Source organism: Neoarius graeffei, chromosome 19, assembly GCF_027579695.1.
Source record: "Neoarius graeffei isolate fNeoGra1 chromosome 19, fNeoGra1.pri, whole genome shotgun sequence".
NCBI classification, from domain to species: domain Eukaryota; kingdom Metazoa; phylum Chordata; class Actinopteri; order Siluriformes; family Ariidae; genus Neoarius; species Neoarius graeffei.
In genome coordinates this window covers 37,455,928-37,476,125 of record NC_083587.1, presented here as the reverse complement: position 1 = coordinate 37,476,125, position 20,198 = coordinate 37,455,928, and the positions used below count along the sequence as shown (strand labels likewise).

The 20,198-nt window shown below is 42.1% G+C and overlaps 1 protein-coding gene across 2 annotated transcripts in view; it reads right to left on the bottom strand.

The window, feature by feature from the left end:
- The window catches only part of LOC132867239 (uncharacterized), a 47,785-nt gene that overhangs the window by 4,565 nt on the left and 23,022 nt on the right, over positions 1-20,198 (bottom strand). For both annotated transcript variants that reach the window (XM_060900039.1, XM_060900038.1), the window contains exons 9-11: positions 10,927-11,070; positions 7,597-7,728; positions 7,080-7,349 (exon numbers count right to left, since the gene is read on the bottom strand). In XM_060900039.1, the coding sequence (XP_060756022.1) occupies positions 7,080-7,349; positions 7,597-7,728; positions 10,927-11,070 (546 nt within the window). The remainder of the gene's footprint in view (positions 1-7,079; positions 7,350-7,596; positions 7,729-10,926; positions 11,071-20,198) is intronic.

Sequence of the window (20,198 nt, the reverse complement as noted above, 5' to 3'; positions counted from 1 at the left end):
CATTTTACAATTTTTCTATGTTATACACATGTTTAGCCACATCAGACACAGGTGCTCTTGTGAAGATTAATAGCATCATGAATCCTGCAAACTAGCAGGACATTTCAGCTCAAAACATGGTTACTCTACCATAAAGTTCAGCCTTATTTTTCATGTGATAAACCAAACATAGTGGTGCTTGAAAGTTTGTGAACCCTTTTCTATATTTCTACATAAATATGACCTAAGACATCATCAGATTTTCACACAAGTCCTAAAAGTAGATAAAGAGAACCCAGTTAAACAAACGAGACAAAATTATTATACTTGTTCATTTATTTATTGAGGAAAATGATCCAATATTGCATATCTGTGAGTGGCAAAAGTATGTGAAGCTCTAGGATTATCAGTTAATTTGAAGGTGAAATTAGAGTCAGGTGTTTTCAATCAATGGGATGACAATCAGGTGTGAGTGGGCACCCTGTTTTATTTAAAGAACAGGGATCTGTCAAAGTCTGATCTTCACAACACGTTTGTGGAAGTGTATCATGGCATGAACAAAGGAGATTTCTGAGGACCTCAGAAAAAGCGTTGTTGATGCTCACCAGGCTGGAAAAGGTTACAAAACCATCTCTAAAGAGTTTGGACTCCACCAATCCACAGTCAGACAGATTGTGTACAAATGGAGGAAATTCAAGACCATTGTTACCCTCCCCAGGAGTGGTCGACCAACAAAGATCACTCCAAGAGCAAGGCGTGTAATAGTCGGCGAGGTCACAAAGGACCCCAGGGTAACTTCTAAGCAACTGAAGGCGTCCCTCACATTGGCTAATGTTAAGGAGTCTACCATCAGGAGAACACTGAACAACAATGGTGTGCATGGCAGGGTTGCAAAGGGAAAGCTACTGCTCTCCAAAAAAAAAACCATTGCTGCTCGTCTGCAGTTTGCTAAAGATCACGTGGACAAGCCAGAAGGCTATTGGAAAAATGTTTTGTGGACGGATGAGACCAAAATAGAACTTTTAGGTTTAAATGAGAAACGTTATGTTTGGAGAAAGGAAAACACTGCATTCCAGCATAAGAACCTTATCCCATCTGTGAAACATGGTGGTGGTAGTATCACAGTTTGGGCCTGTTTTGCTGCATCTGGGCCAGGACAGCTTGCCATCATTGATGGAACAATGAATTCTGAATTACACCAGCGAATTCTAAAGCAAAATGTCAGGACATCTGTCCATGAACTGAATCTCAAGAGAAGGTGGGTCATGCAGCAAGACAACGACCCCAAGCACACAAGTCGTTCTACCAAAGAATGGTTAAAGAAGAATAAAGTTAATGTTCTGGAATGGCCAAGTCAAAGTCCTGACCTTAATCCAATCGAAATGCTGTGGAAGGACCTGAAGCGAGCAGTTCATGTGAGGAAACCCACCAACATCCCAGAGTTGAAGCTGTTCTGTACGGAGGAATGGGCTAAAATTCCTCCAAGCCGGTGTGCAGGACTGATCAACAGTTACCGTAAACGTTTAGTTGCAGTTATTGCTGCACAAGGGGGTCACACCAGATACTGAAAGCAAAGGTTCACATACTTTTACTACTCACAGATATGTAATATTGGATCATTTTCCTCAATAAATAAATGACCAAGTATAATATTTTTGTCTCATTTGTTTAACTGGGTTCTCTTTATCTCCTTTTAGGACTTGTGTGAAAATCTGATGTTTTTGGTCATATTTATGCAGAAATATAGAAAATTCTAAAGGGTTCACAAACTTTCAAGCACCACTGTACTTCCAAGTCAACACACACGGTTTAAGAAACGCAAATTAAATTTGAACTATGCTAAGGACACATGGCTGAACTGAAGAGGGAAGTTCACATGCACAAACCAAAGAATATAAAAGAGCTTAAAATGTTTTACACACACACACACACACACACGGGAAAAAAAAGAGCCTAGATCCTTTTACAAGTGTCTCCAACATTGTTAGATATTGCAGGATACTTGGAGCGGTTATATTTTTCTAGGGCAGGCATCATAGAATATTAACTGTAAATGTTTTGAGACTGCATTTTTGGATTCCACCCCCCCACACACACATCTATCATGCTTTAAAAAATGGGAAAAAAAGCTGTCCCAAGCAACTGTAACTCTAGTTGTCAAAGCACTTACTCTTAGCAGTTCACAAATTATAAATTCATTAGCGAGCTGTGCCACTAAATCACACACTGATCAGCAATAACATTAAAAACCACTGACAGGTGAAGTGAATAAAACTGAATATTATATGAACAAGTGCTTTACTGGGAAATACGCCACTTGTATTTTTCATATGCAGTACATCCGGTACATGGAGATCCAAAACTGTGACAAATCTCTGTGTCACTCGTGAGGAACTCAATGAATCGTTTTGATAAATTTGGGTACTTTTTGTTTGTGAATGTGTCTATATAATAAAAAGAAAATTACACGTTGGTTTGAAGATAAATTTATCTTCCCGTGTTGAAAAGCTCGCATTTTTTCATACGAAATACATCACGGCTCTGAGTGACATATTTTCGGATACTTCACTCTGATGACGTCACTCCCAGTGTTTTCCTGCTGACTGGTTGCATGTTGTCAAAACGGCAAACTGGTTCAAAATTAAAATTCTTTTGATTAACTTGCGTATTTTCTTATTTTTTATAGATATGTCCATATAATATAAAGAATACGACACGGTGGTGCTAAGACATGAAGTTTTATCTTATATTGAACATATTTTCACTCGGGCGGCACGGTGGTGTAGTGGTTAGCACTGTCGCCTCACAGCAAGAAGGTCTGGGTTCGAGCCCCATGGCCGGCGAGGGCCTTTCTGTGCGGAGTTTGCATGTTCTCCCCGTGTCCGCGTGGGTTTCCTCCGGGTGCTCCGGTTTCCCCCACAGTCCAAAGACATGCAGGTTAGGTTAACTGGTGACTCTAAATTGACCGTAGGTGTGAATGTGAGTGTGAATGGTTGTCTGTGTCTATGTGTCAGCCCTGTGATGACCTGGCGACTTGTCCAGGGTGTACCCCGCCTTTCGCCCGTAGTCTGCTGGGATAGGCTCCAGCTTGCCTGCGACCCTGTAGAAGGATAAAGCGGCTAGAGATAATGAGATGAGATGAGATATTTTCACTCGTTCGCTTACTTGTGAACATGTTCACCACTCGAAGATAAACTTCATATCTTCGTGCAGCTGTGTGATATCCTCTATTTATATCATTATAGTGGCACCTCTCAAGTGGTGGGATATATTAAGCAGCAAGTGCACAGTCAGTTCTCAAAGCTGATGTATTGGAAGCAGGAAAAATGGGCAAGCACAAGGAGCTGAACGACTTTGACAAGGGCCAAACTGCGATGGCTAGACAACTGGGTCAGAGCATCTCCAAAACACTGGTCTTGTTGGCTGTTCCTGGTATGCAGTGGTTAGTACCTACCTAGTACCTGGTCCAAGGACAGACAACCAGTGAACCAGCGACAGGATTATGGGCACCCAAGTCTCATTGATGCATGTAAGGCTAGAGCCATCTGGTTTGCTCCCACAGAACAGCTACTGCAGCACAAACTGCTGAAAAAGTTAATGCTGGCTTTGACAGATAGGTGTTGGAATACACAGCGCATCACAGCTTGCTGTGTATGGGGCTGCGTAGTGACAGACTAGTCAGAGTGCTCATGCTGATCCCTGTCCACTGCCTACAATGGACATGCCTATGTAGGCATCAGAAGTGGACTATGGAGCAACGGAAGAAGATGGCCTGATCTGATGAATAAATGTTTTACATCACGTGGATAGCTGGGTGCATCGCTTACTTTGGGACGAGGGTGAACTGGTAGAGACACTGACTGTAATGCTCTCGGCCAGTGTTTCTCAACCACTGGGCTTCAGCCCATAAGTAGGCCACAAAGCGTCATCTAGTGGGCCACAAATTTTTTCCCCCCAAGTTGAAGCTAATTTTTAGTAGGGTACAATTGCTAGGTTGCATCCGATGTCACAGCTGCCTCATTAGATATACAAGACATGAAGTGGTGGTCAGCTAAGTTCACTGCTCACAAAGCGTTTCTATCACTGGGGTGCCTTGATAGTTGTTAAAATGCCCAAGTGTTATTTTGGGCTGTTCGAATAGAACAAACCCTGAAACTGATAAGTTTCTTCTAGGTTCCTCATGAAGTGAGGGGGAAAAAAGGGGTGAAAGGACAAAGGATTTTCCCAAAAGATTACGAGAGAGGTGGCTCTTGAACCTTTCATTGTGATGGAAGGAAGTTGAGTCGAAGAGCGCTCGAGTTTGCAGTGATCACTTTGGGAAAGGTTTGTAAATTCCTCTGATTTATTTCGCTTGGATTCGCAAATTACTTTTTTTTTTGCCATGTTCTGTTATTCTGTGATGTTTTGAAGTTCAGGAGACAATTAAGTCCTCAGATGTGTTTTTATTTCCTGTTTGATCGTGGTCACCTGGGTGCGATTTGCTGGGGGGGGATCATCCCCCCCTCTGGTTTTTATCTCTGCTGAAAAAAAATCCTCAGGGACAACCCCGTCGATAAAACAAACAAACCAAAAAAAAATGTTGACATGACAGGCATGTTGTGACACAGTTTTCTATGGTCTACATTGCACTCACTTTCAAAATGACCCGAAGTGGCAGCTTTGATGTTCACGAACGTCCCCAGCAAATAGATACATTGTAGATAATAACAATATCTTTGCGTTCTATGCAGGGATGCAAACAGCGCGCCTTTTGGCGGATGCCGCCTTTTTCACGGCCGATTTTTTTTTTTTTTAGGGGGGACGTTGGAGTGTCTGATTATAATTTCTAAGTAAATTCTGTATTAAAATTACTAAATAAGCAAATCCGTTACAGTCCATGAAACAGGAAGTATAAGGATGAGAAAAAAACAGTTTAAATCGGAAAGCTGCGCACAATGTGAACTGCGCCATCAGAGCAAACTGTTCATTTAGTATTCATGTATTTTAGTGATTTTCGAGTCACTGTCCATTTAATCTGGAGGGAGAGAAACATCACAGCAACGCGACAAGCAATGCGAAGTTTGTTGTGTTAGTGTTCGTGTATTTAGTCAGAGAGATAGGAAGATGAATTTACTATCTCTGGTTTATTGTTCGTTTTCATTTAGTGTTATTCATTTGATATCATCGGATGTTATTGAGCTGTTAGCCTATTGTTACCTTAATTTTGTGACGTTTCATGATTAAAAAAAAAAAAAAAACCATCCCCCCTTCTGTTTTTTTGACAAATCGCACCCTGGTGGTCACCATATTGTAAACTTACACATATGTAATATGTGGAATACCCAGGTCTTTAAAGGAGTTTTTGTGGATCTTTGAATGATTTACCTGGAAGAGAAGAGCAGGGAGGAATGAGAATCGAATGGTTGTGGTTTGTTTACACCTGATACTAAAACTTGTAGTGTCCTAGCAAACATCAAAAAAAGTGTCCAAAAAGCCCCAAAATTCCAACTTACCCAGGCTTAAATGATACAGGATTTGTCTTGTAGTGTCCTCATCCCCAGATCTTTAACCCAGGCACATATAAAAAGTTGTACGCCTCTATGCTCTTCCAGGTTTTCATGTGTGTGTCCATGTAGAACGATGTCTGCAGCACCAGGTAGTTTGAGATGTTGAGGAACTCAACAGACAGATAATTTTCCAACTCTTAGGAAAAATTTTTCTTTGTTAGCGTGTAAGGCTCCATCCCATTGAGTGGTTTCTATATCCACTTCTTCTGAGTGTACTTCTTGGTTTTAATAACTTGCTTGTTTGCTGGACACAAACATGGCAATAAGTTCTTGTGTTAATGGACCAGACTCCACTTTTGGATTATTAATCCCTTTTGACTGAGAACGCCCTGCATGCATGGTTTGGCTTCTGGCACATCCATACAGTTTTAAATACACTACCTACAATTAAAAACAGTTTGTTTTTATTGCATTTATTTAATTCCTGGGCTCCCATCTGTAACAGGGAGTGATGTCACATCCCATTAATACACTTTACAATAGATTATTAGATTCTAATAGAATAGATGAGCCAAAATAATTTGGGATATTTTTTTAATGGGCCCTGACTTGTTACAAGTATGAATAGGTGGGCCTCAAAGTAGAAAAGGTTGAGAACCCCTGCTCTAGGCAATGTTCTTCTGGGAAACCGTGGATCCCAGCATTTATGTTGTTGTTGCAGACCAAGTACACCCCTTCATGGCAAGAGTATTCCCTAATGGCAGTGGCTTCTTTCAAGTAGGATAATGCATCCTGACATAGTGCAAAAGCTGTCCAGGAATACTTTGAGGTACCTAAAGTGTTCAAGGAGTTGACTTTGCCTCCAAATTCCCCGGATCTCAGTCTAATCGAGCGTCTGTGGGATGCGCTGGAAAAACAAGTCTGATCCATGGAGACCCCACCTCATAACTTACAGGACTTAAATCATCTGCTACTAAATTCTTGTTGGCAGATACCACAGCACACCTTCACGTCTTATGGAGTCCATGCCTTGATGTGTCAGAGCTGTTTTGTTGTCACAAGGGGGACCTACACAATCCTAGGCAGGTGGTTTTAATATTAAGGCTGATCAGTGTACATTATATTCAAAATTTGCAGCCCCACTCAACCAAGCAATGCTGAATATAAAAAAAAAAAAAAAACTACAACCTGGATAGATGATATTTCTATTCCAGTTGACTACACTGCAAAAAATGATATCTTAGCAAGTGAAAATATCTTGAAAATAGTTGAAACGATCTAAAATTTCCTATTAGAAGAATACAAGACACCAATTCTGAGATTATTAAACTTAGTTCTAGATTACAACCAACTTATTCTAAGATGTCTTATCAAGTAAAAATATCTGCCAGTGCAGCAAGATAATTTCACTAGTATTAAGTAATTTTCTCCTCAAATTCAGTTTTCAATTTTTTGCAGTGTAATAGTAATTGCTTCACCTATAACCATGCTACCTGTGCCATTAGTGCACATACTCAAAAACGGTGTTAATTCAGGATTCTACTACGCTTCAAGCGTTGCCTTTGTTCATAAAGCTGTGTGTGTAGCAATTTATACAAGGTCAGATTTCGTCACCTGTTCCAGGCCACCACTGAAGCCAACTTGGCTCAGGTGATTGCTGAAGAACATTTTGGGATTTTCAGATGTGTCCCGTGCGAACAGTAGCCAACAGAAGACAGGCACTTCCTGTTCTGCCTGCATTTTGCTATGAAGCTCCACCGCCTTGACCAGCATGAGGAACTTCAGCACCTCCAGAAGAGCGTACTCCTCTTCTCCACCCTGAAATACATGATCGCACACGCTCTCCTTATCCTCTAGGCTCTCTGCCTCTGCTGCTTCCTGCCACTGGGAACACACACAGCCAAGACACACACAATCAGAAGATATTATGTAATATGAGGTTTGTAGATATAAATATTAATATAGCATTAAGCTTGTTATAAAACCTACAGTTACATTCAAAAGAAAGAAACTATGAATAAAGTTAGTTCATAAGTGTTTTACAGTTTGGACACTAAATACACTAACCAACTATAAAAATATTAGCAAACAATTTATTTTCTGAAAGAAAAAAAGTGTTTAAGTGATTTACTCTTTTCTGCAGGAGCTCCAGATAGTGTTTAAGTTTCTCCACAGCATCCTCTTTATCTCCTGCTTTGACACACTGAGGGGGGAACACCCATATACCGATCAAGTGTTCCTGAGCTTCAATTTTCTCTGGTAACTTCAAAATGGATAAAACAGAAGTAAATTAGTATTTGATGACCAGCATAATTTCAAGGCCAGATTTTTTCAACAATCTGGAACAGTGAGGATATTGCCTTCATGCACAGTGATGAGGATGATGAAGGCAAGGAAGTGTCCAAACCGAACTGTACACTTTAGCTGATTCTTGGAATAATCAAGTTTTAAAAATCACTACCACCTCTAAAACAACAAGCTGTTTGGAAGGGTTACGTGAAAGAACCCTTAATTCAAACCCAGCTCTACAAAGCTTGACTCATTTGCCTGTGCATAAAATCGCCATGTTGTAGAAAGAAAAAGATTCCCTGCATAAAAGGAAAAATTAACAGGCTTAATGAAAAACATAGTGGTGGATTCCTATTGGGTCAAGAAACTCTTGTGAGTAGGAATTTTTCTAGTACCAGGATTTTGCAGCTCAAAATCTGGGTGCCTCTGCCAGGAGGTTAAAGGTCCCATGGCATGAAATTTTCACTTTGAGGTTTTTTAACGTTAAAATGAGTTCCTCTGACCTTCTTAAGTCACCCCAGTGGCTAGAAATTTCATAATGTGTAAACCAAACTATGCTCAACATTTGAGAATGGCGCGTCAAAACGGCGCGTCAGCAAGGGAGATGATCCCTACGCCCCCCCTCTGGATTCCCACCCACTGTATGGATTGCCCCGCCCAGTTGTAGTGAGGAGACCATAGAGGACACAACAACATGGCATCACCTAAGCGAGCGAAACATGGAAATTGCGCTGTACATGGATGTGACAACACAGAAAAGAGTCTGTTTTTACTGCCGACGGGAGAGCCCCTGAAGACGCAGTGGCTTAATTTTATTTATTTCAATAATACGCCGTCGAGTCTACCTAAGACGGTGTATGTTTGTCGGAAGCATTTTCCTGAGGAATGTTTCCACAACTTGGGACAGTACAGGGCAGGTTTTGCACATCAACTGTCACTGAAGCCTGGGTCCGTACCAAGCATCCCTGCCGCATTAGCAACAAACACCGAACAAGTAAGTGTATAACTGGTCGTTTTGCCGTGTTTTAAAATCGGTGCGTTAGCCTAGCAATAGCTACATTAGCTGTGCAGCTAACCGCTTCCTGCAGTTAGCCAGGTAATCTGCGCTACAAAACTAAAGAGCATGCAGCATGCTCTGTTAAACCGAGTTTAGTCTGGAAATTGACTGTAACTTATGAACTTATGTTTGACTATTGCTCCGCAATGCATGTCTTCTGTTGGATAAGCGATATGTTGCTGTAGTTGCTGCTTCTATCCTCTTTGGTTATGGAGTGCGTGTTCAAGCCTAGGGTATTATACGTTCGTAAACTACCACTCCGAACACTCTCACTCTCTGTTCTCTGTGTCACGTTGAGTTTACGAAAGGAGTCCGAGGGAGAACGGGGTTTTGTCTTAGCAGCGTGGCTACAGGCGCTGATAGCAGCGAGTATGTGCGCGCGCAGCTTGGTCAAGCCCCTCTCCCCATGGCCCGCCCCCACCCTCTACCCTTCCCCGCCTCCTGCTTCTCATTAGCAAAATGACGCACTGGGAAAAGCGCTGAAATGGGGCTTTCTCACAGGAGGCTATATTTACGTGCCAAGGGTTCATTTCGAGAAAGGCTGAGGATATAACATCCAGAAGCCTCCACGAGCCCATTTAAAGCATCAACAAACCACCATGCCATGGGTCCTTTAAGTTGGATCTTTCAGCAAGATAATGACCCCAAACAAGCATCCAAATAAACACAGAAATGGTTAACAGATCTCAAAATCAATGTTCTAGGAAAATCATCTCAGCCTTTGGGTTTCAATAATATTAAATGATATGTAGTCTAAATGAAGGAAGGCGATCCACATATGCAAACCTAAGAATATAATGGGCGGCACAGTGGTGTAGCACGGTCACCTCACAGCAAGAAGGTTCCGGGTTCGAACCCAGCGGCCGGCGAGGGCCTTTCTGTGTGGAGTTTGCATGTTCTCCCCATGTCTGCGTGGGTTTCCTCCGGGTGCTCCGGTTTCCCCCACAATCCAAAGACATGCAGTTAGGTTGACGTGGGGCGGCCTTGGGCTGAGGTGCCCTTGAGCAAGGTACCGAACCCCTGACTGCTCCCCGGGCGCTGTGTGTGGCTGCCCACTGCTCTGAGTGTGTGTGTTCACTGCTTCAGATGGGTTAAATGCAGAGGATGAATTTCACTGTGCTTGAAGTGTGCATGTGATGAATAATAACAGTTTTAAATTTATCTTTATAGAAGAAAGATATTGTACAAGTGCCTCAAACCTTGCTAGATAATTTAAAAGCAAATTTTTGAGGGGAAAAAAAATGCACCACTTAAACCCTAAGCTTAAAAGTGTGAAAAATAAATCCATACACCACTGCCATATGTTTAAATACAAATTATTCCTCACTGTATTTATTAATTTCATTAAGTTTTTTGGGGCGGCATGGTGGTGTAGTGGTTAGCGCTGTCGCCTCACAGCAAGAAGGTCCGGGTTCGAGCCCCGGGGCCGGCGAGGGCCTTTCTGTGCAGAGTTTGCATGTTCTCCCCATGTCCGCGTGGGTTTCCTCCGGGTGCTCCGGTTTCCCCCACAGTCCAAAGACATGCAGGTTAGGTTAACTGGTGACTCTAAATTGACCGTAGGTGTGAATGTGAGTGTGAATGGTTGTCTGTGTCTATGTGTCAGCCCTGTGATGACCTGGCGACTTGTCCAGGGTGTACCCCGCCTTTCGCCCGTAGTCAGCTGGGATAGGCTCCAGCTTGCCTGCGACCCTGTAGAAGGATAAAGCGGCTAGAGATAATGAGATGAGATTAAGTTTTTTTTTTTTTTGTCCATGCAGGGTGCCAATAATTCAAACTGAGATAATGTAATATTTGCAATGAGACACCATTTGAAAAGTTGATAATGTATTCAGATGACATACTAATCAAATATGCATATGGTGCATCATTGCAAATATCATCACAATCCCAGTTTGGGAAAAAAAAATGTCTTGGATCATTTAAGTGCTTTATCACTAAACACTGTTTTGTAGACATCTGGATCTGATGGTCATTTTTTCTTTTATATTGACTTTATGGGCTTGGCTTCATGCAGGTTGACTGACCTGACTACAACAATATGATCCATTGTTTAGTATCTCGGTGGTGTGATTCTAAATAACTAAAATGCTATGGACTGAATGTATAAGCTCTTACCGATGTGAAATCTTCCTCCAGTAGCCAGGCTGGTGTGTGCGTTGTAGTGGCCAGCACTTGATACAGCGTAGCTCTCAGAGAGCAGTAGTTGTCCCCCCTCACTCTTCTCAACCCAGTGAAACTACAAGATATCTCAGAGTAGCCCTGAAAATGATTACAAAAATTTGAAATAAATTAAAAAAATTTTTTTAAACATTTCTGGGAGTAACTGTACTCCAAAAATAAGTCAGTAATTTCAAGAATTAATTTCAAAATATCTCTCTGGGATATGCCTCTCTGAGTTCACGGTTTTCAACAATTCAACAGCTGGGAGCCAGTCTTTAACTTTACCATTTAAAAAAATGATTTAAAAAACGTAGTGGTTAGCGCTGTCGCCTCACAGCAAGAAGGTCCGGGTTCGAGCCCCGTGGCCGGCAAGGGCCTTTCTGTGCGGAGTTTGCATGTTCTCCCCGTGTCCGCGTGGGTTTCCTCCGGGTGCTCCGGTTTCCCCCACAGTCCAAAGACATGCAGGTTAGGTTAACTGGTGACTCTAAATTGACCGTAGGTGTGAATGTGAGTGTGAATGGTTGTCTGTGTCTATGTGTCAGCCCTGTGATGACCTGGCAACTTGTCCAGGGTGTACCCCGCCTTTCGCCCGTAGTCAGCTGGGATAGGCTCCAGCTTGCCTGCGACCCTGTAGAACAGGATAAAGTGGCTAGAGATAATGAGATGAGATTTAAAAAACCCCGCCTTCTATCTTTACAACAGAAGAAGGATCTTCAGGGGATACCGAGTCTTCAACTTGTACCTTCAAAACAGTGAACAAGCAAGCCCACTTTCACTAGTTTGATAGACCCAGACTCATTGTTGGGGTCCACAAGAGGTTTTTCAGCAAAGGGTGACTGAGGCAGCAAAGATTACAACCAGTGCAAGGTGGAGAGATCAGACTGAAAAAGTTAAATCAGATCCCATGGAGGAGGAGGATGCTGTCTTGCTTAGTATTTTTGAATGAAGACTTCAGTGATCCAGCCTTCATTCCTTCATTGCAGGCTTCCTAACTAAATGTTTAAAAGGACAATGGCAGCAATACCTACATTACCTTGTAGCTCTACGTGGACCTGCAGGATGTGCACTGTAGGGAAATTAGGCATTCCATAACCCAGTGTACATGGAGACTGCAAGGTCTGAGGGGGAGTAGCTGCTCAAATCCAAATGTGCAGCTAGGCAGCTCTTGTCTATTTCCAGAATGCAGAGAATAACTCACCTTCTTATGGAATAAACCTTTCTCTGTCAAAAACCCGATCCAGGGGTTGGCTGATGGTGTGGACATGGAAAGTGGCTTATTACTCTCCTCCAGTCAAGCCCAGGAAGGGTTTTTTTTACCTGCACTCAGGCCTGAAACTGATGACCCATCCTTTCCTTCCAAGCATGAGAGCTTCCAGTCTTCCAAGACAGAGAAGTCAGTTGCCACAACTAAAAGAGCCTTCGACGTCTCCTCTGTGCTTATAGCATAATGGGTTGAGCTAGAAGTGGAGATGACCTCCAAACCACACACCAGTCAGCAGGATACACTCCTGCTGAGGAGTGTGGGGCTTCTCCTCAAAGTATTTTCTAGTTCCAAAAAAGGGACAGGCCATATGGAATTTAGTTAATTCCATAAATGTGGAATTCGTGGTGCCACTCAGAAAGAAGGCCTTTGTCTTGCCACTTTAATAGATGTCTGTTCTTCTGGCTGCTTAGAGACAGGCTATGAAGTACCACAGCATGCTCACTAAGCATCCGAGTAGTCAAACTTTATGGGTGAATGCTTCCAAAATTGTTCTGACAATTACTACTACAGGACTAACCCTCAACTGAGCATTATTCAGGGCGTGCCCGTCAATGAAGCATGTCTCGCCACCTTCACATGATGTGCCTCAGACTGACAGGATTCATGGCCTCAGCTCTGCCTGTGATCTGGAACACATGAAGGAGTTTCTCTCGTAGTGAGGAGAGTAGAGCGGCTGCTTCTCCTGTGCCACACAGGAAGATTGTTTTCTCCATCTAGAGGGCCTGGTACTTCGGGCACAGTCTGTGAAAGGTCCAATTTAACCAAGTCTGGACTCCCAAACAGTGTCATAGCAACAATTATAGATGTATAAAGGTGGGATAAATGTGAGATTTCTATAATTCTGCTTTGTGGCACTGTCTATTGTTAAAAGCGCTGTATAAAGCTACGGTCACACTACAGTTTGCAATGCTTTTCTATGGGTTATCGCTGAAAAGGAGTTGTTTTGGTGATGATGCATGGCGATATACAGGCAAGCTAAAAGTTGTGGTCACACAGCAGGCAAACGCTTGACTGTCACACCTTCGTGAGCTCAAGCAGCCACGCTTGTTCACAGGACCCAGCCATTATGGAAAACACTGGATGCTAATTTGAGTGCAATCAGCATGCACATATAAGGAGACAGAGCCTTTGCAAAGTATTATCATTATCACTGTCACGTTTGTTTCTAGCCATGTTTAGGAGTCTGCTTTCGGTTTCGTTTTATCTTTGTAAATATCACGTCTGCCAATAAACACTCTAACTGCATTTACATCTGTCTACCGCCGCTTACAGAATACTAGCAAAGTCTCTGTGAAAGCAGCATCCTTATATGTGCATGCTGACTGCGCTCAAATCAGCATCAGGTGTTTCCCATAACAACTGGGTCCCAAGCACGTGCACAATGCGCTCCGAAGGATCCCTGAATGTAAATGCACTTTTCAAGTCTCGCTGAAGGTTAGGCTGTGCCGAGCCGCTGCGTTGATGAGGCTCCCGTGAGCATTGGGGACATGGATTCATGACAAATGCATCTCAAGAGGCTTGAAGAAGGTTCCCCAAGCTTCCAGAAATATTCCCAAACCCATTTGTAAGTATTTGCTGCTTAGTTTGCCGACAAAAACAAACATCGCCACCAAATTTCAATGCATGCACTGAGATTTTTCACCTCCTCCATATCCTCCAGAGACACACACACAAAAAAACACTTTGCGAAGCTCGGAGAACAATCGCCGTATATTGCACGATTGGTGGTGATGCTATCAATTTTTCATCGCCAAGTATTCGCAAACCCATCCCGAGCTGTAGTATGACCAGGGCCTAAATAAAATTGAACTGGATGATTCAAAATGCCAGAGCTTTGTCCCAACCTGACGAAATAAAAATAAAAAAGTGTCTGAGGAATAGGGTTGCCAACCGTCCCGTATTGGGCGGGACATCCTGTTTTTTGGGTAATTTTAATTTGTCCCATCAGGGACAGATCCTGCCCCTCACTCCAATGCTATGGTGCAAATTGCGTTACTGCCGTGAGAAGCGCTATTACCGTGAGTCGCGGTCATCTGCGATTTAAAATCATTCACTGTCAAAGGCTGCCATATCCTGCATTTTTAAGCTATACTGACAAAATAGGCATCAAATTAAACTAGAGCAGATGGTGCAGCCAGTGGATACAGCCTAACTGTTCGATAAGGATAGCAGATAGCTTAAAAAAACCTTCCGAAACAGGATAGACCTCAGCCTATGGACCCTTTTCACGTGACGTCACGACAAACGCGGCCACCATTTTGGACATATACTACCAGTAGTTTACCACAGCCAGCATTGAGGAACGGCAGCAAAGAAAGTGTTTATTTTCAGCAAGACTTCCATCATGCCACTATATTGTTGTGCACCTGGATGTAGTAATCATCAACAAACAAGGCAAGGGTTATCATTTTATCGGATCCCGACGGAGAAGATGGATAGCGGCCATAAACAGGAAAGATTGGCAGCCCTCGGCATACCAGCGCTTGTGCAGTGACCACTTTGTTGGAGGTAAGACGAATAAAATTAGCCAGAAAAGGCATTACATTGCTGTTAACATTCTGTGGTGGCGAGTGTGTAACCAAATAGGCTAAAATAACCCATTGTAACCTCTTTGTTCTTCTGTAGTAGCTATTAGCTAATGACATTAGCTAGCGTTGTGTTCCTTTACTGGACCTCAGTGCAGCTTTTGATACTGTTGATCACAACATACTGCTATATCGACTTGAACACTGGGTTGGATTGACTGGTAAAGTTATCAATTGGTTAAAATCATACTTAAAAGATAGAAGCTTCTTTGTTACCCTGGGAAATTGTTCCTCAACGTCAATGCCCTTGACCTGTGGTGTCCCCCAGGGGTCGATTCTTGGACCATTACTTTTCAACCTTTATATGCTCCCACTTGGGCAAATTATCAATAAAAATTCAATTTTGTATCACTGCTATGCAGATGATACCCAAATTTATTTTGCTCTATCACCAAATGATTATGCCCCCCTTGAATGTCTCTACCAGTGTATCGATCAAATCAATAGCTGGATGTCACAAAATTTTCTTCAGCTGAACACAGATAAAACAGAAATAATTCTATTTGGAAAAAAGATGAAAGACTCAGGATTACCACTATTCTTGACACAAAAGGGATTAAAACTAAAGAAATGGTTAAAAATCTTGGTGTTTTCATTGACAGCGAGCTAAACTTTGACAGTCACATGAAAGCAATCACTAAAACGGCATTTTATCACCTAAAAAACATTTCCAAACTAAGAGGACTTATGTCAAAACATGATTTGGAAAAACTAATACATGCCTTCATCTCTAGTAGGGTTGATTACTGCAATGGCCTTTTCACAGGCCTGCCAAAAAAGACCATCAAACGACTTCAGCTGGTTCAAAATGCAGCGGCTAGGGTTCTCACACGAACAAAAAGAACAGAGCACATTACTCCAATTCTAAGGTCCCTTCACTGGCTTCCAGTAAGCTACAGAATTGACTTTAAAGTATTGCTGCTGGTGTACAATTCTCTAAATGGTACAGGGCCCAATTACCTCTCTGATATGTTGCAGCGGCCGAACCCAATCAGATCTACCAGATCGCAACAGAAAAATTTACTATTAAAACCAGTTGTTAAAACAAAGTGTGGTGAAGCAGCTTTTAGCTACTATGCAGTACAGCTATGGAACCAACTGCCAGAGGACATTAAAAATGCTCCTGCTGTTGGCAGCTTCAAATCTAGGTTAAAGACCAAGCTGTTTTCAGATGCTTTCTGTTAAATAATTAATATTTTACATTTTTTTATAATCTTTTTCTCTGCATGTTTTAAATTTATTTTAACTTTATTCTATTTTATTCTGCTAGGTTTTTTTTTTTTTTTCCTCTTTCTCTTTCTCCTTTTTCTTTTTGGCATTTTAATATTTTATTTCTACTATTGTTTAATTCTTATTTTCTTTTAATTCTTTTAATTAATTATTTTAGAATAAAGATAAAATTATTTTATGTAATTTTATTTCTCTATTGTTTACTGTTTTTGTTTCTACTTCTGTAAAGCACATTGAACTGCCATTGTGTATGAAATGTGCTATATAAATAAACTTGCCTTGCCTTGCCTTTGCTGTTGGTAGACTGTAGGACAGATCAGAGGCAGTGTCCTACAAACAGCGCTTAATTTGAGGGGGAGCAAGCCGGAGCGCGCTCCGGAACCTCGGGCGTTGGCTCCGGCAGCTATTTACACTGGATCCGGTGATCCGACACCTCTTTTGACTATGTAACAAAAAAAAAAACCCAAATAATTAAATAAAAAAATGCAAGTTTATTTAGTGTTAATGTCTGATTTTGATATCTGTCTTGTTGGTGATTTCTCTCATGAAATGACATCCACAAAATATCTGCAGATGAACTTAATTTGCAGTGTTATTACAAAACATGCCCAGAAGCGCAGCGCCGCGCCCCCCCTTCTTTTTTTCCGCACCGGAGCCGCTCATCCTCTGCGCTCTGGGACCTCCCACTTTACAAATTAAGCACTGCCTACAAATAAGTGTTCAAAACAAGAGGAACATGTATTTGTCTCTTAAATCCAGGCCGTTCCCTGTAATCTGTAACAACGGTTGGAGAAAGTAATGGCAACTAGTGAGTGCACAAACCATAGAAGGGAAACTGTACACAGCGCCAGGGCAGTGTGATGGTATGTCTACTTTTAGATTGTGTTAGCTTATCAGTGAACACACTCGTCACTCGATGAGTTTCACGTCTTTACGACGGATACTTAAATGTGTGTTAGGTATTATTGTTGCAGTCTAAGCAGTCATTGTAGCAGCTAGATGAGCGAGAACCGAAAGGGTCTGTGCCATAAACCGTTATTTCTGTACGGCGTTGCTAATGTGTCGTTACTGTTGTTATTTCTCCCTCTGCTCGCCCTGTAAATGCCCTACGTCGCTGGATAGCGAAGGTGTTTTCTGCATCTCGCTCCTTTTTCTTGTATGTTCTCCGTTTGTCGCCTTCCTCGCATTCAAACCAATTCGAGCCGAAGTCCGCTACATGTCCAAAATGGTGGTCGCGTTTACGAAGGTCACGTGACTGAAAAGGGTCTATAGAAGGGGAGCTTTTCTGCCTCACTCCTGCCTTTGTGATATCTTTCTCTCTTCTTCTTCTGCTATGAAGCATTGCAGAAGGTTCTTAGGGTTTTCAAATGGACAATTAAGCAAATATCAGGGTTTTAAAAGTTACAGCAAATACTTTTTCAGGTTATGACATTGCCTTCATAAATATGGCCTGATGAATTATTTGGCCAAAGTTTAAAAGAGAAAAATGAGACAATAATATTAGAATTGTTTGTTATTTTGCATTAAGTTACTTAAAATATCCATTAATTGGTCTATTAATTTTTAAAAGCTCTATTTTAGAAATGAATTTGTAGTGGCCTACATTTGAAACCCTCACCTAAAGGTGATTCGGTAACTATTTGGGGGCGCTGGGGTGCGCGTACAGGGCCTGTACCGGTACTTGTCTGCACCCGGAACAAAGTGTCCCTCGTTTGGATATGAGAAAGTTGGCAACCCTACTGAGGAATGCTGCAAGAAATCATAAGTTGTTCTGTTTCAATATTCAGTCTCAATGATTTTTTTCCAGAAGTGGACAAAGCATTCTACAGAATAATGTGTATTTGGCCATGATCCCTGCTTGCCACATGGGTTTCAGTGAGAGGACAGTAGGACACTTCATATGCAGTGTCATGAACAGAGTCCTGTGTCCAAACAGCTTGCTCCATTATGAGCTCCGTCCTTGTTCTTGGACATGAATTTTAGAAAGTAAGTGAGTCTCTTGGTATGTGCTGGGGGTTGCCTGGTTTACAATGAAACCTAACTGAACTTTTATCCCCAAGGATTCTGAACCAGCGACGGCTTCTTTTTCAACTGTTCCCCTTTTGTTTCAGAGGAGCAGCAGCAGCTACAGGTTATATGTAGTTTGCACATTTACATGCACAAAAGAGAGGGAAGGTCTCTTGGTAAAGCCTATAACTACGTAGTACTTGTCTGACTGGATTGTAGTTCTCAAGTTAGTGTACACTAGCAAGGGACAACAAGCCCTGGCTGGCTTATGTGTTCAGTCTACTATGGAAATGCTAATGCTTTGGGCCTTGTGGTTTCTGTTCAGGACATTTGTGCCACAACAAACTGGGCCTCTCCTCATTCTAACTCAAGCATGCCCACATGCATGTGACATTCTGTCTTCATGATGTGTTTGTCTGGCAATACAGCAGTCAGCATATCCCACAGTCATATCAAAACAAATAAGAACTTTGTTATAAGCAGAATAAAAAAATATTCTATGACAGCATGAGTAAGGCATCTCACCAGAGCATCCTCCTCCACCCTTGTCCGTAAAGATCTCATCTCATCTCATTATCTGTAGCCGCTTTATCCTTCTACAGGGTCGCAGGCAAGCTGGAGCCTATCCCAGCTGACTACGGGCGAAAGGCGGGGTACACCCTGGACAAGTCGCCAGGTCATCACAGGGCTGACACATAGACACAGACAACCATTCACACTCACATTCACACCTACGGTCAATTTAGAGTCACCAGTTAACCTAACCTGCATGTCTTTGGACTGTGGGGGAAACCGGAGCACCCGGAGGAAACCCACGCGGACACGGGGAGAACATGCAAACTCCACACAGAAAGGCCCTCGCCGGACCCGGGGCTCGAACCCAGGACCTTCTTGCTGTGAGGCGACAGCGCTAACCACTACACCACCGTGCCGCCGTCCGTAAAGATGTGCACTTATATTTTAACAAAGTAATGTCACTTTAAAATATATGCTAATTTACTTTAACAACATTACTTATGTTTTATTAAGGTAGTAACAAAATGTTAACGCGAGACGGCCTTTCAATTTCACAAAATCTGAAATTTGGTCATGTTTATTTCTGTAATATCTCACAAAATATCAGGCCATTCTGTGGCTGGGAAGTGGTTTAATCTGAGGGGTTTCCTGAGCAAATAATGCGCATGAAATCGCTCGCTTTGCGCAGTCAAGCAGACAGAGGAAGTCCGTGTGCGCATGCGCAGGTTTACCTTGACTGTGCACTGACAGTTACATTATTTTTTGCTAAACGAACAGCTGATCACACTGAGGTGCTCGCTGACCACTGATATTAGTTTGGTCCTGTGTTTCCTTTCCTTCGCAACATAACGCCCTATTTTTTTCGTGGTGCAGTTTCCATCAAATCCTGCGCTCTGATTGGCTGGCGAACAGGTCCGTATCCTACGATACGGACCCCAGTTATGGACCCCGGTTATGGACCTCTGGCGACTCGCTCGTTCACAACAACAAACATAGTAGAATTTTTTTGTCAACATTTATCTTTTTTTTTTTTAACAAGATTTATTTATAAGATTATCAAAAATCTTATAAATTTTTGCCAGCATTTCTCAGGAGAATAGCATTAATTTTACAGCGTGGATAGTGATGACGACAGTGTTCACAGCGAAAGTGAGTTTTACTACCCTGAGGAAGAAGAAATAAAATAAAAATTTCAGGAGAAAGCTAAAAACCTGTAACTGTTGCTAACGCCGAGCAAAAACATGGCTGAACCCTGAATGACTCAATTTTGTATAAATAGGGAACTACATAGGCGTTAAAATGTAGTTTTTTTTCCTGCCATGGAAGTGCACTTGTATACCGAGGAGGAAGCCATTTGCATTACAGCCGTGAATGAGGATTCAAAATAGCATTAATTTTACAGCATGGATAACGATAACGACAGTCTTCACAGTGAAAGTGAGTTTTACTACCCTGAGGAAGAAGAAATAAAATAAAAATTTCAGGAGAAAGCCTTGCTAACACCGAGCAAAAACATGGCTGAATTCTGAATGACTCAATTTTGTATAAATAGGGGACTACATAGGTGGCAAAATCTAGTTTTTTTCCTGCCATGGAAGTGCACTTGTATACCGAGGAGGAAGCCA